Consider the following 18,292-nt stretch of genomic DNA (forward strand, 5'->3'; position numbering starts at 1 on the left):
ATTTGTTATATTTTTTGCCCTCCACAGTAGATGTTAATTACTCGATGCAAGCGACTGTTGTACACTTATTGGGACAGGAGGCCGCAGAACTAACAGATCGTTTAATGACTGTAGGTGAACAGCTGACACGAGCTAAATAAGTAAGTGTAATATAAACGTTTTTATAACGGTAACAACGTTCATTCGACGCAGTCAGCTACCCAGCTAATGTTCATCGCGACGAATTATAAATACTATCAACGTACCGCAATTTATCGTGATCATGTAGTTTTGCCTTTGGGTAAAAAAACAGGAACTTCGTATTTTTGATTATGACTTTAATGTGGACAAAAAATAATAGTTTTGTAATCATCTTAGCATGCATTAAAAGGGATCTAAACAACTAGGTTCAAACATTCTTAGGCGTTAGTCCTTATTAGTATTTTTATGATACATGACCGCCACACCCCACCAGGATTTACAATAATACTTACTCAGTCTACTACTACTACAACCATCGAAAGTTGGAACGAATATTTGAGTTAGATGTCCCAGAAAAACTTTAATTTGAACCCACAACGACACGTCACGTATAATTTTTTCTGACTTTAATTATTGTAGAGTAGCAAAAACCGCGATCTTACGTCGGAATCCAACTGTAGTAATTCTCCCTTCCTTTTGATCGTTACTTCAAAATACTACAAACCACGTCAATACTAGATCAGTCTAAAAATAGTTACACTAATCTGTCAAATTTTGCAACGTGTCACTTCAGGCATACTAATTTCGCCATCTGTCCATAGATGTAGGTATCAATGAACTGTCAAGATGAGCTGGCCACAGGCCGTAGGCGGCAAGGCCGACTGCCGCCTACAAACAAACCTCTTACTTTTCTTACACTTTGTTATATCACAGAGTTTTTATTGAAGCTTATAGTAGTGTAGTAAAAACAATTAATGTTTTTATTGAACAGGGAAAGTGAGGTGTTACGTTATTTTAAGATCTGTGTTATAAAAAATCGTTTCTCTATAAAACTGATAGTGGATTGAGAGCAATTGAGATTCATATTAGGGCAAATTTTTTACTCTTTTTTTAGGCAATTCCACGAAATAAGGTTATCAATTAAAATGTATTTTAGTAAAGCGGTTTGTTCTGCAAGGACACTTTTCCTTATTTAGTAACAAGCACCTCAGTCTCAGCTTAGCACGCATGCAATTTGAATAATAAATGGGGCATTGTAAGACATTAAAAAATGTTAAGTCCTTATTTTCGATAGCGCGAATTACCTAACGGCTATGTGAGAAAGACTCGAAGCTCAGAAGTACGGCTTCTGTCTAACAGCTTTGCCTCTACTTTTAAGTCGCTGATATCTCCTATAGCTTTGCGATTTAAGCGTACAAAAATATGTTTGGTACGAGATCACGTTACATAGCATTGAAAGCCTCACTTTTCTGTACTAAAATCGATCTCTTTATTGGTGAATACTGCATTAAAAATCGTTAAGTAGTTTAAAAGATCCAAACGAAAAGACACTTTTCCATATTTCCATCCTACTACTATTATAAAGGCGAAAGTTTGTAAGTATGGATGTATGGATGTTTGTTACTCTTTCACGTAAAAACTACTGAATAGATTTGAATGAAACTTTACCACTTTACCAGCTTATACATCAGAATAACACATAGGCTACAATTTTTGAGGTTTCTAATGTGAGGTCGTAAAAAAACACATTTTTTTGCGTTTACATTGCAAACGCTGACTGAATCCTACAAGATAGATAGATAGAAGGCAGGTATAAATTATAACTTATATCTTCTAACCACGCGGACGAATCGCGGGCAACAGCTAGTATTTCAATAAAATATTAATTGGTGGTATAGGGGTGGTTAACGGCGGGCGAATCGAGTTCGATCCCCACATAAATTCCACGTTTTTGCTATAATTTCATAAGAGTTCTAGGCTGCTATCTTAAACTATTTCATGGATTGTGAAGTATTTAATGTTTCAAGTGTGAAAATTTTGTAAAAAAACATTTTGTCTTATTTTTTATTGACTTGTTCATTTTTCTGTTGTATTTTTAGGCAATAAACCCAAACACGTATCCTCTTGATTAAGAAGTAAAAACATTTCCACAAATTAAAAAAAACTACAGCTAAGAACCAAACATTTTCAAAAATCAATGTGTCTCAGGACATCCATTATTATAATATTCTGTTAATTGTTTAAAAATGATGATTTATTACAAATGTGCAACTGCACTCTCTAGCGAGCGGCGGCGAAACTAATTCGTATTGGGGCTGGCTATGCGTTTCCCCTATAAAAGTTTCTAGACATGGGGGCTCTGCTGCACTTGAAAACGAGCAAAATATTTCATTTCTCATCAGTTACGCCTAAAAAGGCCCTTAAAGTGGCATTAAATGAAGTGACCTGTACCTATTTTGTTAATCATATGAATGTTTTACAGTAAAAGTCCGTTTTAAGCGAGAAAATTGGAATTATTTAGAACGCGCGGGAGAAATAGAACCTTAATTTGAAAATTGTATTCACAGTCCTCGGTAGTATAGTGGTCAGTATCCCCGCCTGTCACGCGGGAGACCGGGGTTCGATCCCCCGCCGAGGAGGTCAAATTTTTGAATAGAGTAAAATATCATTCATGGTTTACTGGATTGTTCAGCCAGTAAATACATGAATGATGTTTTTGTTCATGCTGATTTAACATCATTATTATGTCAAATTTTAAAAAACGAAAAACCATGGCGGTTTCAATAGTCAAATTTGAAAAACTGAATTCTTAATAATTATGCTCCTGAAATACTTTCTTACGGAAACAAAAAAAGTGCCCGAGTATAGGTCGAAAGCAATTAAGTTATTCTCGTTTTACTATGAGGAACTTTTTATTCTGAACACGTTTTAATTTTACCAGTCAATTGTAGTCTAGTTGTCATATCTATTTTATAGTTCAAATTTAGCATGCTGTGGTGTTCTGTAGTTTAAGGAGTACAGGAATAATATATACTTTTTGTACTAAATTTTAATTCTGGCACGTATACAGCCTTTTATTGTCCATCACTACATAGTATAAAACAAAGTCGCTTTTTCTGTCATCATGTTGTATGTCCCTATGAACGCTTAAATCTTTAAAACTACGCAACGGATTTTGATGCGGTTTTCAACAATAGATAGAGCAATTCTTGAGGAAGGTTTTAGTGTATAATAAGTTTAGGTTTTGTGTAAACTGACAATATTACAACGATATTAGTTAAACATGTCGGAAAAAATTAAGCCATTCGAGAGCTTTCCTCGAGAACGCTGCCAAAACCTTTTGAGTTACAACAAAACTATGTATGGCGGGTTTGTACCTCTTTAATAAATCTACAAAAAAGTCCGCGGTGGTATATGTCTATCTTCCAAGGATAACCCACAATAACCATTTTTATGTGTTTTCTTAATACAGTAAAATTATGGGTTATTTACGAACCTATTTTTAACAATACAGTATTAATCCTTATCCAAATAAATAAGTTAGATATATTATAAATGTAATATAGAACAAAATTGCCTTTTACACTACACCAAAAAAGTGAATAGGTAATGAGTTATCGTAATATTAAAATCTCCGCGCGAGAAATTAAAAATCGATGAAACGTAGCGAAGATATCGTTGGCATTTATATACTAATATACTTATACTAATATATAAAGCTGAAGAGTTTGTTTGTTTGTTTGTTTGAACGCGCTAATCTCAGGAACTACTGGTTCAAATTGAAAAAATATTTTTATGTTGAATAGACCATTCATCGAGAGAGGTTTTGGGCTATATATCATCACGCTGCGACCAATAGGAGCGAAGAAAAAGTCATAACTTATATCTTCTAACCACGCAGACGAAGTCGCGGGCAACAGCTTAAACAAATAAATAAACACTTGCATGAATTCTGTGAAGGTAATATTAGTTCCTCACGAGAATACATAAACAAAAAGCAACTGCAAAACTTAATGAAACAATGATAGAAACAGGTAATTGTTTAAAATACTAAATATGGAAATTTTACAGAGGTTTTATGAATGCAAGTATTTTAATGTTATACCTTCTACGGGTTTTATTTCAATAAGGATAAAGGGCAAATCTCAATGATGCAAATACGATACGAATAAGATGAAAATGAACTTAATTATAATTTAATTATAAGATTCGTTGTAAGTAATAGTTACCTTAATATGACTGTTATTCAGTTTATTTTTTTTACTAGAAGCTGACTGGAATATTCTAAAATATTGCAAATTTAATTAAAAAGTCAATCAGAGGACCAATTTGTAAAATATGTACACAAAAATTGAAATAAAAGTGTGAGTTAATCTTCTTTTATATATATATTTTAACCCCTTGGGGGTGAAATTTATCAAAATCCTTTCTTAGCGGATGCCTACAACATAACATCTACCTGAATGCCAAATTTGCGTCCGATCCGTCCAGTGGTTTCGGCTGTGCGTTGTTGCATCACTATGTCAGTCAGTCACCTTTGAGTTTTATATATATCGATGAATTGCTGTTCGTTTCGCTAAAAGTCGAGAACGGCTAAACTGATTTGGCCTATTTTACTCTCGAAAGATTCGTAGCAGTCAAGGGAAGGTTTAAACGGTTTAAAAATAGGCAAAATTAAAAAAAAAAACAAAATGTATATCAGCTGTTAGGCGGAACGTAGTTCGCCGGGACAACTAGTTCTAAACATTTATCGAAATAGCTAGATATTCCTACGTCATCAATGTCAAATTTCGTGATTATTGTATTCCCAATCAGTTGGAATCGATTTCCATTCTTACCATATTCAGCCGAATAATGTATTTTATTTTGAGCTACTGTACAAAAGAAACATGAATGGTTACAGTAAAATAGTTGTCAATCCGAAGTGCAATGACTTACCGCTATTTTCAAGATATAGAATTTTGGAATAATCTCAAATAAAAAGATTTAATTATATACATAGAATTATATACATAGTTGTGCCATTCATTTTTTTTATAGAAAAAGACAAAAGCTAAAGGCTATTTTTAATACTATACTCAAAAACAGCCTTTAGCTTTTGTCATAGATCAAAGTAAGTAGGGAAAACAATGCATTTTTAACGCATTGTAAATTTGTGTAGAGATACTTATCAATATGACAATCATGAATTGTATTCTCCAAAAAAAAAAAACAATAATTTGAATGATGCAATTATATTATAGAATAGCCGCGATTTTTGATAATGATTCAAATAATCTCGCACTGTGAAAGATTTTGAGGTTATTGTCAATTATTAGTAATGAAATGCTTGCATATTTCTTTTCAATTCAATAAGGTTCTTTGTTAACACAATACTAGAAAGCTTTGGACGTTTAACATATTCATTATTAATCATAGTTATTCCTTCCGACTTACGACTAATAGTAATCCACAGAGCTGGACAATTAAAGTCTAGCTACTTTAATTGTCCAGCTACTAAACAAAAGCGACCTCAATAACTTTAATTAAGTTACTAATAACATTTAATTACCATTGACAAAGCGCTGTACGAAATAATTATAGTAACTAACCGCAGCAGAAAAAAACAACACATTTTATAAACGCGCACACTTCACCAGACCTCAGGCTGACCGTAAAACCCGGCCAATTTACAAAGTTGTTTATCCCAAACCACTTCTAGTTTCTATAAGCAATACAATCTAGTTGTATTATAAGTTAACGGTTTAAACACAATCGCGTGATTTCGATACCAGATTAGAATTTGTGTTTTGATGACCTCACAATATTGTAATCTTTTGTGTTATTAAACGCAATGCAAGCATGTTTGTGATTATATGGAAGTATGAATGGTTACGTAGGACGGTGTCCAGAAAAAAGGTGGTTCAATCAATTAGCGAGTAACGAATTCTGTGAAACATTATTACACAGCAGCCGACAATTATCGTACTTATAATAGTAGCCGTTCCCCGTGACTTTACTCGGACTCTTGATTAAATTAATCCTATTTGAATCTAGGTTATAGACCCGATAAATACGTAGGTAGTAGGAGGTCGAACAATCGTCTATCGTTACAAACTTTCACGTACAATTTTAGAAGGATCTGCAGAATCGAGATTTCGTATCGTACAAGTACTTCACGGTCATATATTGTTCTCTTAAGCAACTGTAGGTGACGTTTCCGTTGCCGTAATGACGTAACAGTACACCTCCGGACTCGCAGCAGCCTTTACAATATAAGTGTTTATTGCTTGAGCTTTACTTGGTGTATAAAATAATCCTAAACTTGTTGGCGATGAGAGCTCAAACTTCTGCGATACAAACTATAATGGAACGGATTGAGCGATTTCAAATTTGTTTTGTATTAGAGGTGTATCATGCGCGAATATTTTTACCGACGGGGTCCTTTAAATTTTGATTCACTTGCATATTATCTATAGTGACTTAACATCGATTGATACATGAGTATCATTATTACGTAGTATGTTAAGAAGCAGAGTAGGCAGTGTTATCCAAATTGGGATATGAAAGGGTGACGTCTCTAGGAATGCTGACAAGACTCACGAGGTGCCAGCAACCTATTGAATATTCATGATACCATCGATTCTGAAGCAAAAATAGTACCTTTTCTACTTTCGCCTGTGAGACTTTACTTCGAGAATAATTTACGATCATTCCCTATTTCAAAATCTTAGCCTAATTGTGATAAAATCAACTTTCGAAAACATAGGACAGATTTTCTTTGTTTTATTTAATTGCACCTACATTTGCAAGACTGTGTTCGCTCTTTATATGGAAATTGTGACTTCCTGAAGCACATAAAACGAGTCTTTTATAATAGCTATTAGGTAACAATCCTTTGATAGTATCGAACAGTTTACGATTGGACAGTAATAGGGTATTTTACACCCACGCAAATAAGTGAAGGCTGGAATTACCTAACTCTGTGCCTAGATTTATATAATCCAATTTTATGTAAGCCTAGTTTAAAGCCTATGTTTTAAACTAGTTCGTATGACCGGTCCTGGTTTCAGCTGTTCGAATGTTGAACTGATAAGCTTTACGCAAATTGAAAGTGCTCAGGCAAAATAGCTAAGTGTTGTTTCGACAAAAAGTGTTTTTGTTTTAGGGTTAAGAAATATTGTGAGTATAAAAGGAACCGTTTTCTTGAATTTAATTGAGAGGAAAAGCGTGCGTCAAAGTGATACATGATAATCGGAAAAGTTTAATTTCCATAGTTGATTTATCCTAGTTAAAAAAAACTCAGCTAAAAGGCTAACCTAAAACGAAATATATCAAAATGTATTCGTATCTAAGAGTCACAAGTTGTCATGAGTGTATTTTATAGTTTTTCGTATCAATTTGGTTTCTAATGTAGTAGAATCCTGTAAAAGCCAAATCATCCATAGATTCTAATATTAAAAAACAGCCGTAGTGACTTATAACTAAACGCGAACGATACTAGAACACATCTACCAGTGTGTACTACTGTACTAGTACTCTACCAGTGTGTAGTACTGTGTGTACTACATTCGACGGACCACGATAGCCCTAAGTCAAACAGAAAAGTGTAAACAATAAAAACACACACAAGTATGTCGACATCCGGCTAACACTTTCACCTTGGTTCTCGCGTTATGAATTAAATGTAAATAAATGTCAAGACAATGGCTCGCGTTTTTTTAAATTACTTCACTTGTCTTCATCGTGATTACATTCCGGGGATATCAAGTACTTTTTTTCTTTTCTAGTGGATATTATGCTGACTGTATTTGAGACAAACTTTTTGGTCTTCGGTTTTAATTTTGTATTTGTGGACTGTACAACTGAGTTAGAAATAAACTTACCATTTTTAAGATTTGAACAAAATTTTGATGGCCATTTTCTTTGTAACATAATTCAAAGAAGTTTGCATATCTACCTTGAGAATTTATTTTATGTGTAGCTTTTGTTCGTAGGTCATAGGAGACGATGACGAAATATTTTTAATGGTGATTTCTTTTCAGGTCTTTCGAGTACTTTATTTGCGAGTATGTATAGGTGTAACATAGTACTTGAAAAAAACATTGATGTGAATTTCAAATATATTTTTATATGCTTAAACACTTGAGAAACAATGAGAAATACAATCATAAAGCGTGAGAACGGAGTATTATAATACATTATTTTATTTCAGTAAGGTATTATGTCCCGAAATTTCACAATAACATTTATTCAATTGAATTTGGCTGTGTTTTTTGTTTTAATACGATTATTATACATATCATTGTTATAAGCTACTTGTATATTCTGCGTGAGGCCTTTCAAATCTTCACATTCATATTTATATTTCGTTTAATTGAAGGCGAGGAACACTACAGCTGACATTTCGCACTCAGAGAGAACGAGTATTGTTCAAATGATCTGAATGTATCTATCTAATTTCTAAACACGGATAAAAACTTGTCAATTATCAACGAGGATGTGCCTTAACTATAACGCACAACTCCACACAAGTTGATACTGACGCGGTCAACCCGTGGATGGGTGACCATCTATATCATAACGAGTTGATACGTGTTTCGGAAGGCACGTTTAATTGTGGGTCCCGGCTGGAATTAACACATCTTTGGCAGTCGATACGGTCAGAAGCTAAAAAGTCTGTTACCAGTCTAACTAGGGGGTATCGTGTTGCCTAGGTAACTGTGTTGAGGAGAGCAGATAGGCAGTCCCTCCTTGAAAACCTGATACTCAGCTGCATCCGTTTAAACTGGGAGCTGACCTAGACAGATCCAAAATAGGTGAGAAAAAGCTTGGATGATGATGATTCAAATTATTTAACCCTTATGAAACCCACATAAACTTTTGTACATACCTTTGATCGTTTCCACTCGAAATGGAAGGGTGGTGTTTGGAAGTAGAACACTGATGACTGATTGGCGGGAAAGTCGGGATCCTCCCACAACTCTTCTTTCTCCAGACACGTCTTCTTAATACGCTCGTAATCGGTCATCCTGAAAATAAAAGGGGTCGTAAGTATAGTACAATAATAATATTGGGGACAATTTAGTTCTCCTCGGTAGGTACCTATCTGGCAGGATATGGTCAAGTCAATCTATTGGCAAATCAGCCGATCATGTCGATGGTGGTTGGTTAACTGCAAGACTTATTCGTAAACAAAGCGATTTTATTGAGATTTAGGCGACAATGAGCTAATTATTGCCTGAATAAGCATTCGAAAAGCCGCATCGATTATTAAAATGTATCTTTTTTTTATCGAATTTTAACTTTTAGAATTAAGATTTTATTTAAGAAATTCAATCGTAATAAGATAGGTATATAGAAATTCCATCTCCAACTGCAGCGAAATGACAAATAGATGAAACCTGTTTTCCAAAGAATGTTAATAGCAAGTTGTAAGGTAAGATATGCATAATTTATCGGTTATTGAAGTCAATTGATTTATATATCGGTCGTACCCGAGTCGACAGCGTTTGTAGAATCTCTCTCTTTGATTATTAAGCCTCTAATACCCGGAGGAGAAATATGTATTAGAGGCACATAATACATAAACTTTCTACAGGAGAACAAAAGCCAGATTCGAAATATTCTAAACTCTTCTATATTACATTGTAAATGTCAAAGCCCTTGTCTGTCTTATACATGTTTCCAGCCAAAAAACCAATCTCAAGGTTCTAATAAAATTTGCCATGGAGATAGCTTGAACTCCAAGCAATCATATAAAATACTTATTGCAGTAATGTGACCGACATCACGTGGTTAAAGACGGCATTTGGTAATATTGATATGAACCATTACTTATTCTCCACACGTTTTAAAATGATGCAATATGTATTCGCTAATGCAATTTCTATATTAAATACCTTCGTAATATAGTATCTTGAATCTAGTTTTTAATTACTTATCTCACGGTCTATTTAACTTGCATTTTTCTCAACTTTATGAATTTATAAAATATTCCTTTCTGCAAACAATAACTTACAGGTAACTTTCATTTAACAATTTTAACTAATCTTGTAGTGCAATATGTTTTCTATTTTTTTTTTATCTAGCCCACTATGTGTTTCTGGGCAAACGTCTCCAAATATTCTTCTGGGCCACACAGAACCAGCGCACGCGGTAACATTTAAATCATAGATTATATAATATTCCAATTAAAAATCGGCTTACCGAACTCTTTTCTTGGAATAACGTATTATAAATGCTTAATAATATGACTATGCAAAGTCCCTTCATTTACATACACACGCCATTATACAATACAAGTAACGTCTAGTTATAAGTAAGTCTTGTATGTAAACAAATGAAACAAGTATGGAATAAGTATATAGCTATGTATGTGCATACCACTGCTTCACTGACACGATGGAGAATTAGAGCGTGGTATTGAAGGCGTCCAGTAGACATACCATAATATATTACTAGTATTAGTCATTTACGTTAAGGACAAATAACATACATTGTCACACAAGTACTGCCAGTCCTCAACTGACTATAAACTTTTAGTTAGGAGAATAGTCCCTTTTAACTGTAGCCTTGTCCTTACAAAGAAGAATATTATATTATGAAACTTATGGAGATCTGCGCCATAAGTCATTTTAATAGGATATGACTTTATCCAAGGACTGCCAATTCTTAGGGGAAGAAAGCGGTTTTTTTTAGCCTCAACTGTCCCATTGCAAAGCAAACGATTTTTCCACCCCGTCCGGATTATTAATTTTTCCATCCATTTTTGTAGTATGCATCTAATTTGCCCCATTTAATTTTTACCCACTTATCTCTCCCTCACTCCCAAACTCTCCCGCATTCAAATACATATTCCGAACGAAACAACTATGATAATAATTTATAATCTGTCATACATGAAATACTCGACTCAAATATATTTTGAACATGATGTATTTTTCTCAACTCCAATGTTAAGGAACACTGCTCTTTCGACTAAGCATAGCACTTGACCTACGTCCCACCTTATAAGTGAACTAATATTACCTTTTATGTAAGTTTAATCGTGTCTAATAGTCAAGAACTATTGGTCACACTCGTAAAGCTAATTGTAATTTTGTTTTGGTCGAACCTTGAACGTTCCTGATGTGTCACGTGAATTGTGTAACCAATGACGTTTTGTGGTTTTTAAATATGGAAATTTAAGCGATTGTCGAATGTTAGTTGGAAAGCAGGTAAGTTCTTCCGTTGGATCTCTCCTTTTAGCGTCGCCGCGTCGTTATTATAGAATACTGGCGGTCGTCCACGGCTCCGTCCACGTGGTTTATCGATTTAAAACTCAGTTATGTTTTTTTTTCTAATCCCTCCAAGAACATGTGTGCAAAATTTCATGACCATCAGTTAAGTATTTTTGGCCTGAAAGCATGACAAACAAACTTAAATTCAGATTTCCTCTTTCCTCTTATATCTGACTCATATGTCAATCGGTTTTAAATAAAATAAATAGAAGAATTTTGTTTGTAGAAGCAATATCGTGCATGCATATTATCTAGTCTTGTCCACAGCATTGTCGTGTATATAAACATAGACATACACATCATAGGACTGTACTGACAGCTGTATTCCCACTTTAGTAGAGAGAGTATTCGTTAATAACTGTGCGTCATTCATCTCGCGTCGACTTGTAGATTACTTTACGGCACTTAACTATCCTTTTACCATCCTAATATTAGATCCACCAAAACAACCTTATTAAAGTGCTGTTATTCAAACCGCAAGCGTAACCATAGTTTTCTCTCATTGCATTGGAAAACACCGCTTATTGTTTGTGCCTACAATGGAAAATGAATTTTAAATAACAACAGATTTCAATGAGATCTTACTTTTTGTAAGGCACTTTCGCAACTTGAATATGTAAGAGCACGGTTTTCATCAACTTTTTATGTTTATACGCGCTTGTGTAGGTTACTATAGAAATTATTAGCCCATAGATGGAATCGAAGAAATTTATGCATGGGTGCCAAATAATAGCCGCAAAACGCAGGCGCTGAATATTTAGTAATTTCGAAAAGAAAATTAGAGTTTTTTTAATGCAGAGTTTTCTGAAGTAGGTATTTGGTTTAAGAGCTATTCTTTTATGCAAGTTCAACATTATGCCTAAAATAAGTGAATGTATAAATCATTACAAAACTAGTTTGTTGTAGACTGTTGCCAGTCTGGGATGTGACGAAATCGCAAAACAATCGAAAACTGGTTTCGTATAAACGGATTTTGAACATCTTATGTTAATACGGCGTATAAAATACTTATATTGTATAACATTGTTTTAATACGAAACGGAATTTAGTTGTACCTAGAGTCGTTGGATGCACACATAAGCGTTGATAGACCTATTAACAAAATAAGACGATATTTTTATATCTTCGAACATCCTGATTTTGCAATTTTATTTTGGTCTGTCTTTTTGTTCCGGCTGTACTTTTATTGGCATGCTCATGTAATAAGGAGTTGCTTAGGCTACCTAATTTTATTTAGAAATATTATATTATTTTACAAAATGTTGAGTATTTTTTGTTTAAAAAAGATGCTACGTGTACAGCTAGTAATATAAGGAAATAAAATACTACACAAAGAACATTGTCAAACACAAAGCAACGAAAGTACAATAGTAGGTACAATCTTTCGCAATTAGCTTTCCGACGATGCTAATGATCATGCTATGCTTTACGGGAGCTTAACAACAACAAACAAAAAAACAAAAGATTAAATACACAAAACGCATCGTTTATCTCGTTCCGAAGATTTTTGCGAGCACGTTTGCGGAACGCTACCCATATGATACACGTATCAGTACCGTACCAGTTTAATTGACCGAAAACTTTTCATGCTGAATCGAAGACATTTATGACCCAAATAGCTTAGCAGCGAAGCGTCTGACGGATGTGCTGTGTCCCCTGGGTACTTCGCTTCCTGCATTTGTATTGAGAATAATATGGACAAAATATGAAAATTTAATATTTATTTTTATGGTTAGAAATCCTTCTAATATTAAAAACGCGAACGCATGTATTTATGAATGTTTGTTAATCTTTCACACAAACCACAGTTTATAACCAGGATTAAAACGAAGGATAATTCTCGATTCATAGCGGGCAAACCCACGCGGCCACGGACCACAGCAAATAAAATCTGAGCAAAGATGATCAATTTTACATATTTTGTCGTTCAAAAATGTTGCTTCCATCAGATCATGTTTTCCCTACATCATGTCGAACACAAAGAAAATTACTTCAATAGTGTCACCGACAAATATCAAGCATAATCACCAACCATTGTCCATCCCATCCAAGAACTAATTGTAACAACCGCAACTGCCACTTACGAATAATTATGTAAATAACTCGTATACATTATAAACCAATACAAGATCAGATCTGTTTATTATTTATTTATGCGTGGCAATTTAAGTACCCTCTGAATTACTGCTTACTGGCTAACGCATTTGTTTTTGTGCAATCGTAATGTTTTAATGCAATCCTATAACTTTATAACCATAAGCGAAACGTACATTATGCGACATTAAACAACTTTTTCGTCCTGTCACAGATAAGGGAGTTTTTTTAGATAGTCAATTATTGATGTATGCATGCTTGGTTTACAAACAAGGGACAAATCGCGAGCTACACAGTTCACACTTACGTTCAACATAAATATGGAACTAATGACGTTTGTTGTTTCGAGCGAAGTAATATACCTAATGATATGACTACAAAAGTTTGCATCAAGATTTTTAAGAAAGGTCATTTAACAACAACCCGTCAAAAACCCATTCACAAAAAAAAAACTAATATTCGCATCGTAAAACAACAATGAAAACATAAAACTATTAAAAGCTTACCTAGTTTAAAGCATTAATTACAGAGTGTTGTTAAAGGTAAAATTAGATTTAATATAAGCGTTGCTTAAGATTAAATCAGTCATGCATTTACCTTAATGGATATTGACAGTTAAAGACAGTGAAGTCGTGTAAGGGCAATCATAATTGACTCTCGGTTGCTTATCACTGCATCGATCTTATACCGAGAGAATGATCAAACGAAATGTGACGAACGAGATCTGGGCTGATTTTAAAAAGTTTAATTAAAGTGCTACTAGATCCAAATGTACAGAATTTATAATTTTTTTACACAATGTTAATAAAGTTTCTAATTCTGTGCTGATGCCTAAATAGCTTTTTATTTTATTTTTGGTTATTTTTGGTACTAAATTTAAAGTTAGATAAATTTTAACATAAATCTTTGAAGAATTTTACTTGCAAATGACATTGGAGTTCAAATTCGTATTTGCGGTTTGTATTTTACTTTTTCTAAATAGGTAAATACGGCTATTTTTAAACTATACTAACATTATAAAGTTGACAAGTTTGTTTGAAAGCGCTACTCAGGAACTAAGGGACCGATTTCAAAATTTCTTTCAGTGTTAGGATAGCTCACTCATTGAGGAAGATTTCAAGAAAAACCATCACTAATGAAATATGTTACGGAAAAGACTCGAGCTCTAAAACTACTAATCCGATTTTTATGAAGTACATATAGAGATTATATCTTCATAGCAACGCGGACTCAGAAGCATGCAAGTAGCGTAAATATGACAAAACTCTACCTCCAGAAGTCAAATCCAAATGAAACGTTGGATAAAATATAGTAGCAAGCCGCTCATCTAGAATCAAAATCCAAAAACCGTTTACTACAGTGCAATATGCACTTAACACATTGTATTTCCAAGTAGGTACTTCACTATACGATGGCGTTATCCAATTATAAAGCATCTCGTTATAACACTTCAGTCAAACCGTAAGTTCCCTTAGGCGAGAGCTATATTTATGCTAAAGACTGGTTTATTACAGACTTCTTTGGTACTACTAGCTTTAATGAGTTGCGTTTATGATCCACCGTTCTAAGCTACCAGTTTTTATTATAATTATTATCAGTATGCCAGCGTGTGCGGTCAAGAGCAAAGCAACGCGTGCCTGTACTCCGATCGATGAAAGTGATAACTGCCGTTTTATTGTTATTACTGTATCTTAAAATAGTTTGAATATCATACACTTCAAAGCTCCTACCACTTCTTCTCAAAGTAAAGTAATCGTAAACGTAGGAAAGAAATGTCGCTCTATGCGGTGTGTTCCATATCCACTTCCTACTTCGTCACAACTAGAGGTTTCATCAAAAAGTGTAAGTTTAAAAAGTCTTCAAAACATATAACACAGTTACAATCTGTGTTAGTAATAAAGTCACAAGTAATGTTTCATGAGCATTATTATGTTGCAATAACCGGTATATTTGATAGCGTTCTATACATTTTGTAGCTTTGACAGTTCTTTAAACCCGACCACTATCTCGGGGACGTTGGTGTGGAAGCAGGATGACGTACTAGATGACGTAGAGCACTATCTCTCTCTTTTAACAGCACGAGTGTTGCACTGTTTTAAGTTAGTATAAAAGTCGTACAAGCCCAGGACTACTGCTTGCGCAGAAACTTACGTAATGTGTGCCAATAATGCAATACAAATTATTATCAGTTTTAGTGAGATTGGTAATACCTTACAGGTTTCGTGAACATTCGATAAGTAAGTAAACCTTTCATTGGATACAATTAAATAATGTTTTATGAGCTGATAATAGCAACTTTACAAAAGTTTGCACATCTTGGCCCCAATTCCGCTTTTTACAATTGCCGATGATTCATGGCACTGAGCTGTATTGACATTAAGTTTTCCGCCCCGCACAAAATTTGTAGATAACTATTGCTTAGAAAAATACGGATAGTATCCAATTTTATCCAATTCCAAATTTAACTTAAAATCTATACACATTAAGCATAGAGATAAGTATACTACATAACAGGTAAAGAAAATAGGTTATCGTCATCAAATTAGAATGCAAACGCACACCTGACACAGTAGTCGAAAACTATTAGTGCCGAGTACGTTTTACGATAAACTACGATAGAGATCCATATTCAGGTGTGAATTATTTTATGGGTATGTTAATAAAATTACGAATTAACTTATTATTTTTTAGTAGATTTAAGGTACCTACCCGATTGATTAACTTGTAGTTTTATGCATCTCTACGTAAGGCTGTAGACATACGTACTGGTATTAAAATAAGAATAGCATTATCATAATGACATAATACATCGAACTTAACAAAATATTTATGATAAGGACGAGAGCTTTACTATTTTTCGTAAGCAAAAAAGCAACAATTCCGTAACCATCATGCAATTGTACCAATTAACGCAATAGGAACAAACAAAACAAAGAATAAAACATTTCGTCAAAACCAAGTCAACAGGGGGTAACGGATCATGGTATTCGATGCGACAGGTCATTGACTCGACGTAAACCATTGCGATGTCCAACCCAATATTTTATTCCGATCGTGCCTTCAAAGTACCGACTTACTTCTGACGTAGTTTGGTACCGCTCGTAGTTCCACTTACCCCGAAACCATTATGATCTAAGATTGGTTATTGCGATTGGCTCAGATAAGAAGTACGTGTGAAACAGGTTTAATGAAATTAATAGCTTAATAACTTGCTTCTTCACGTGACTTAGTTACCGACTACCGTGGAAATTTTCTTGATGTTTCTATCTATCCGTAAGATTAAGTTATGTCAGATTGTGTTCAAGAATTTAGCTGTTTAGGCGTGAGGGCTTGGCGGATACTAACTTTCGCAATTTAGAAATTCACACACTCAAGGCCAATGGGTTGTTTTCTTTGCGTCAACTTAATAAAACATTTAACGGGTGACAAACAAGTTACGCAGTCTCGATGGCTTAGTCACGGGCAATCAGCATGCTCCGTACTTGAACGGAAACGCGGATTTTCTTGGCTGTTTTGCAAAACATAATGAAAGTAAAGAAAACCGCGCGTTACTGCGTCCGGCCGCTGCCGACCCAGTTGCTCAACTCTCCACTGCACTGATGTGTGTAAGATCTGTATGGTATGAAGAGAAGCGGCCGCGGATTCAAACAATTAACAGTACGACATACCACAAAATCCTTTTTTAAATGAACTGTAATAACCACATTTGTGCTTTTAGCAAATCGCTGCAGAACACAATCGCAAGGGAAAGTTCCCATAATGACGCACGCCTTGCAAATGGCTTTACGATGACAGTTTACTTTATTAGAGCGAGCACTACAACTCGTCCTTTTAAGAAATAGTTCGATAATACGCGTGAATTTAATGCTGATAAACTCGCATAGATATTGTTTAGTCTGAAACTATATTAATATAAAAGAAAACCAAGAGGCACAATTATGGACAACATTTTTCACTGTATTTTTCTGTAATACACAAGTATTTTTTATATATTTTAAATGATTAATTAAGGAATTTTTAACTTGGACGAACTCAATTTATTTATTTTCGAAACAAAAATTGTACACAACATACTATGTCACTGCTGTACTGTACTGTAATTATTACTTGTATGAATATTTATTATACATTCTTATGCTTATATTCTCGCCTTCGTTTATAACCTAGACCACAAGCGCTACCGGATGTTAGTGCCTAGTGAAACGTCACTATTCATATACTCTGTGAACTGTTACACGATTGTTTATACTTGTTCATTGTCAAGGATAGATCTGAGGGCACGGCAGTGCCCCTGCCAAGTCTCGAGCAAAACGGGCACGGCCGTACCATCTTTTCTCGAAGCGATTCGCGGCTGTTTCGCCCCCCCTGTATCTTCGACGTGGACAAAGCTAGGAGTTTAGCTTTTCGGGGAATAATAGTAGGCATTAGAACAAGCTTAAGTTCGAAATTACATGCCAATTGAATTAATGGTTTAGGAGTTACGGTCGATCAAAGTTACACCATTTTGTCACTCACTGACTCACTGACAGATCATCAAAAATCTAAGGTACTTCTAGCAGACTTAGAAACTTCAAATTTTGCACCAAGATAGGTCCTTAGCCACATATAAAGGAAAAATTATAAAAACATTAAAAAATAATATGCCATAGAAAACAATTTTATATTTGCGGTTTGGCAAGAACATTATGTATGGATTTTGACTGCATTGTTAACTTTGTTCGTTGTTTAAGTACCTATTCAATTGGATGAATACATACATAGAATAGAAAAGAATAATATAAATGTAATACACAGACTATCATTAATACAAATTAATACATAAAATTCATAATTCATTAAATTAATAAAGCTAAAACTCCATTGTATTGCGATAAATATTGTATGCGCGCTCGATAGATGGCGTTGTACGTGTCTGAATCGCGCTATGGTTTCGTTACAAAGCGCAGTCTAAGTAGTACTTCAGAATAATTCGATAA

At 34.3% G+C, this 18,292-nt stretch overlaps 1 protein-coding gene and 1 non-coding gene across 3 annotated transcripts in view; one reads left to right on the forward strand and one right to left on the reverse strand.

Annotated features, from left to right (window-relative positions):
• Positions 1–18,292, reverse strand: part of LOC113507974 (calpain-C) — a 61,089-nt gene that overhangs the window by 38,039 nt on the left and 4,758 nt on the right. For both annotated transcript variants that reach the window (XM_026890936.1, XM_026891016.1), the window contains exon 2: positions 8,834–8,972. In XM_026890936.1, the coding sequence (XP_026746737.1) occupies positions 8,834–8,971 (138 nt within the window). In that variant the 5' untranslated portion in view covers position 8,972. The remainder of the gene's footprint in view (positions 1–8,833; positions 8,973–18,292) is intronic.
• Positions 2,529–2,600, forward strand: Trnad-guc. Its single transcript has one exon. It is a non-coding gene; the product is annotated as a tRNA-Asp (tRNA).

Source organism: Trichoplusia ni, chromosome 1 (genome assembly GCF_003590095.1).
Source record: "Trichoplusia ni isolate ovarian cell line Hi5 chromosome 1, tn1, whole genome shotgun sequence".
NCBI classification, from domain to species: domain Eukaryota; kingdom Metazoa; phylum Arthropoda; class Insecta; order Lepidoptera; family Noctuidae; genus Trichoplusia; species Trichoplusia ni.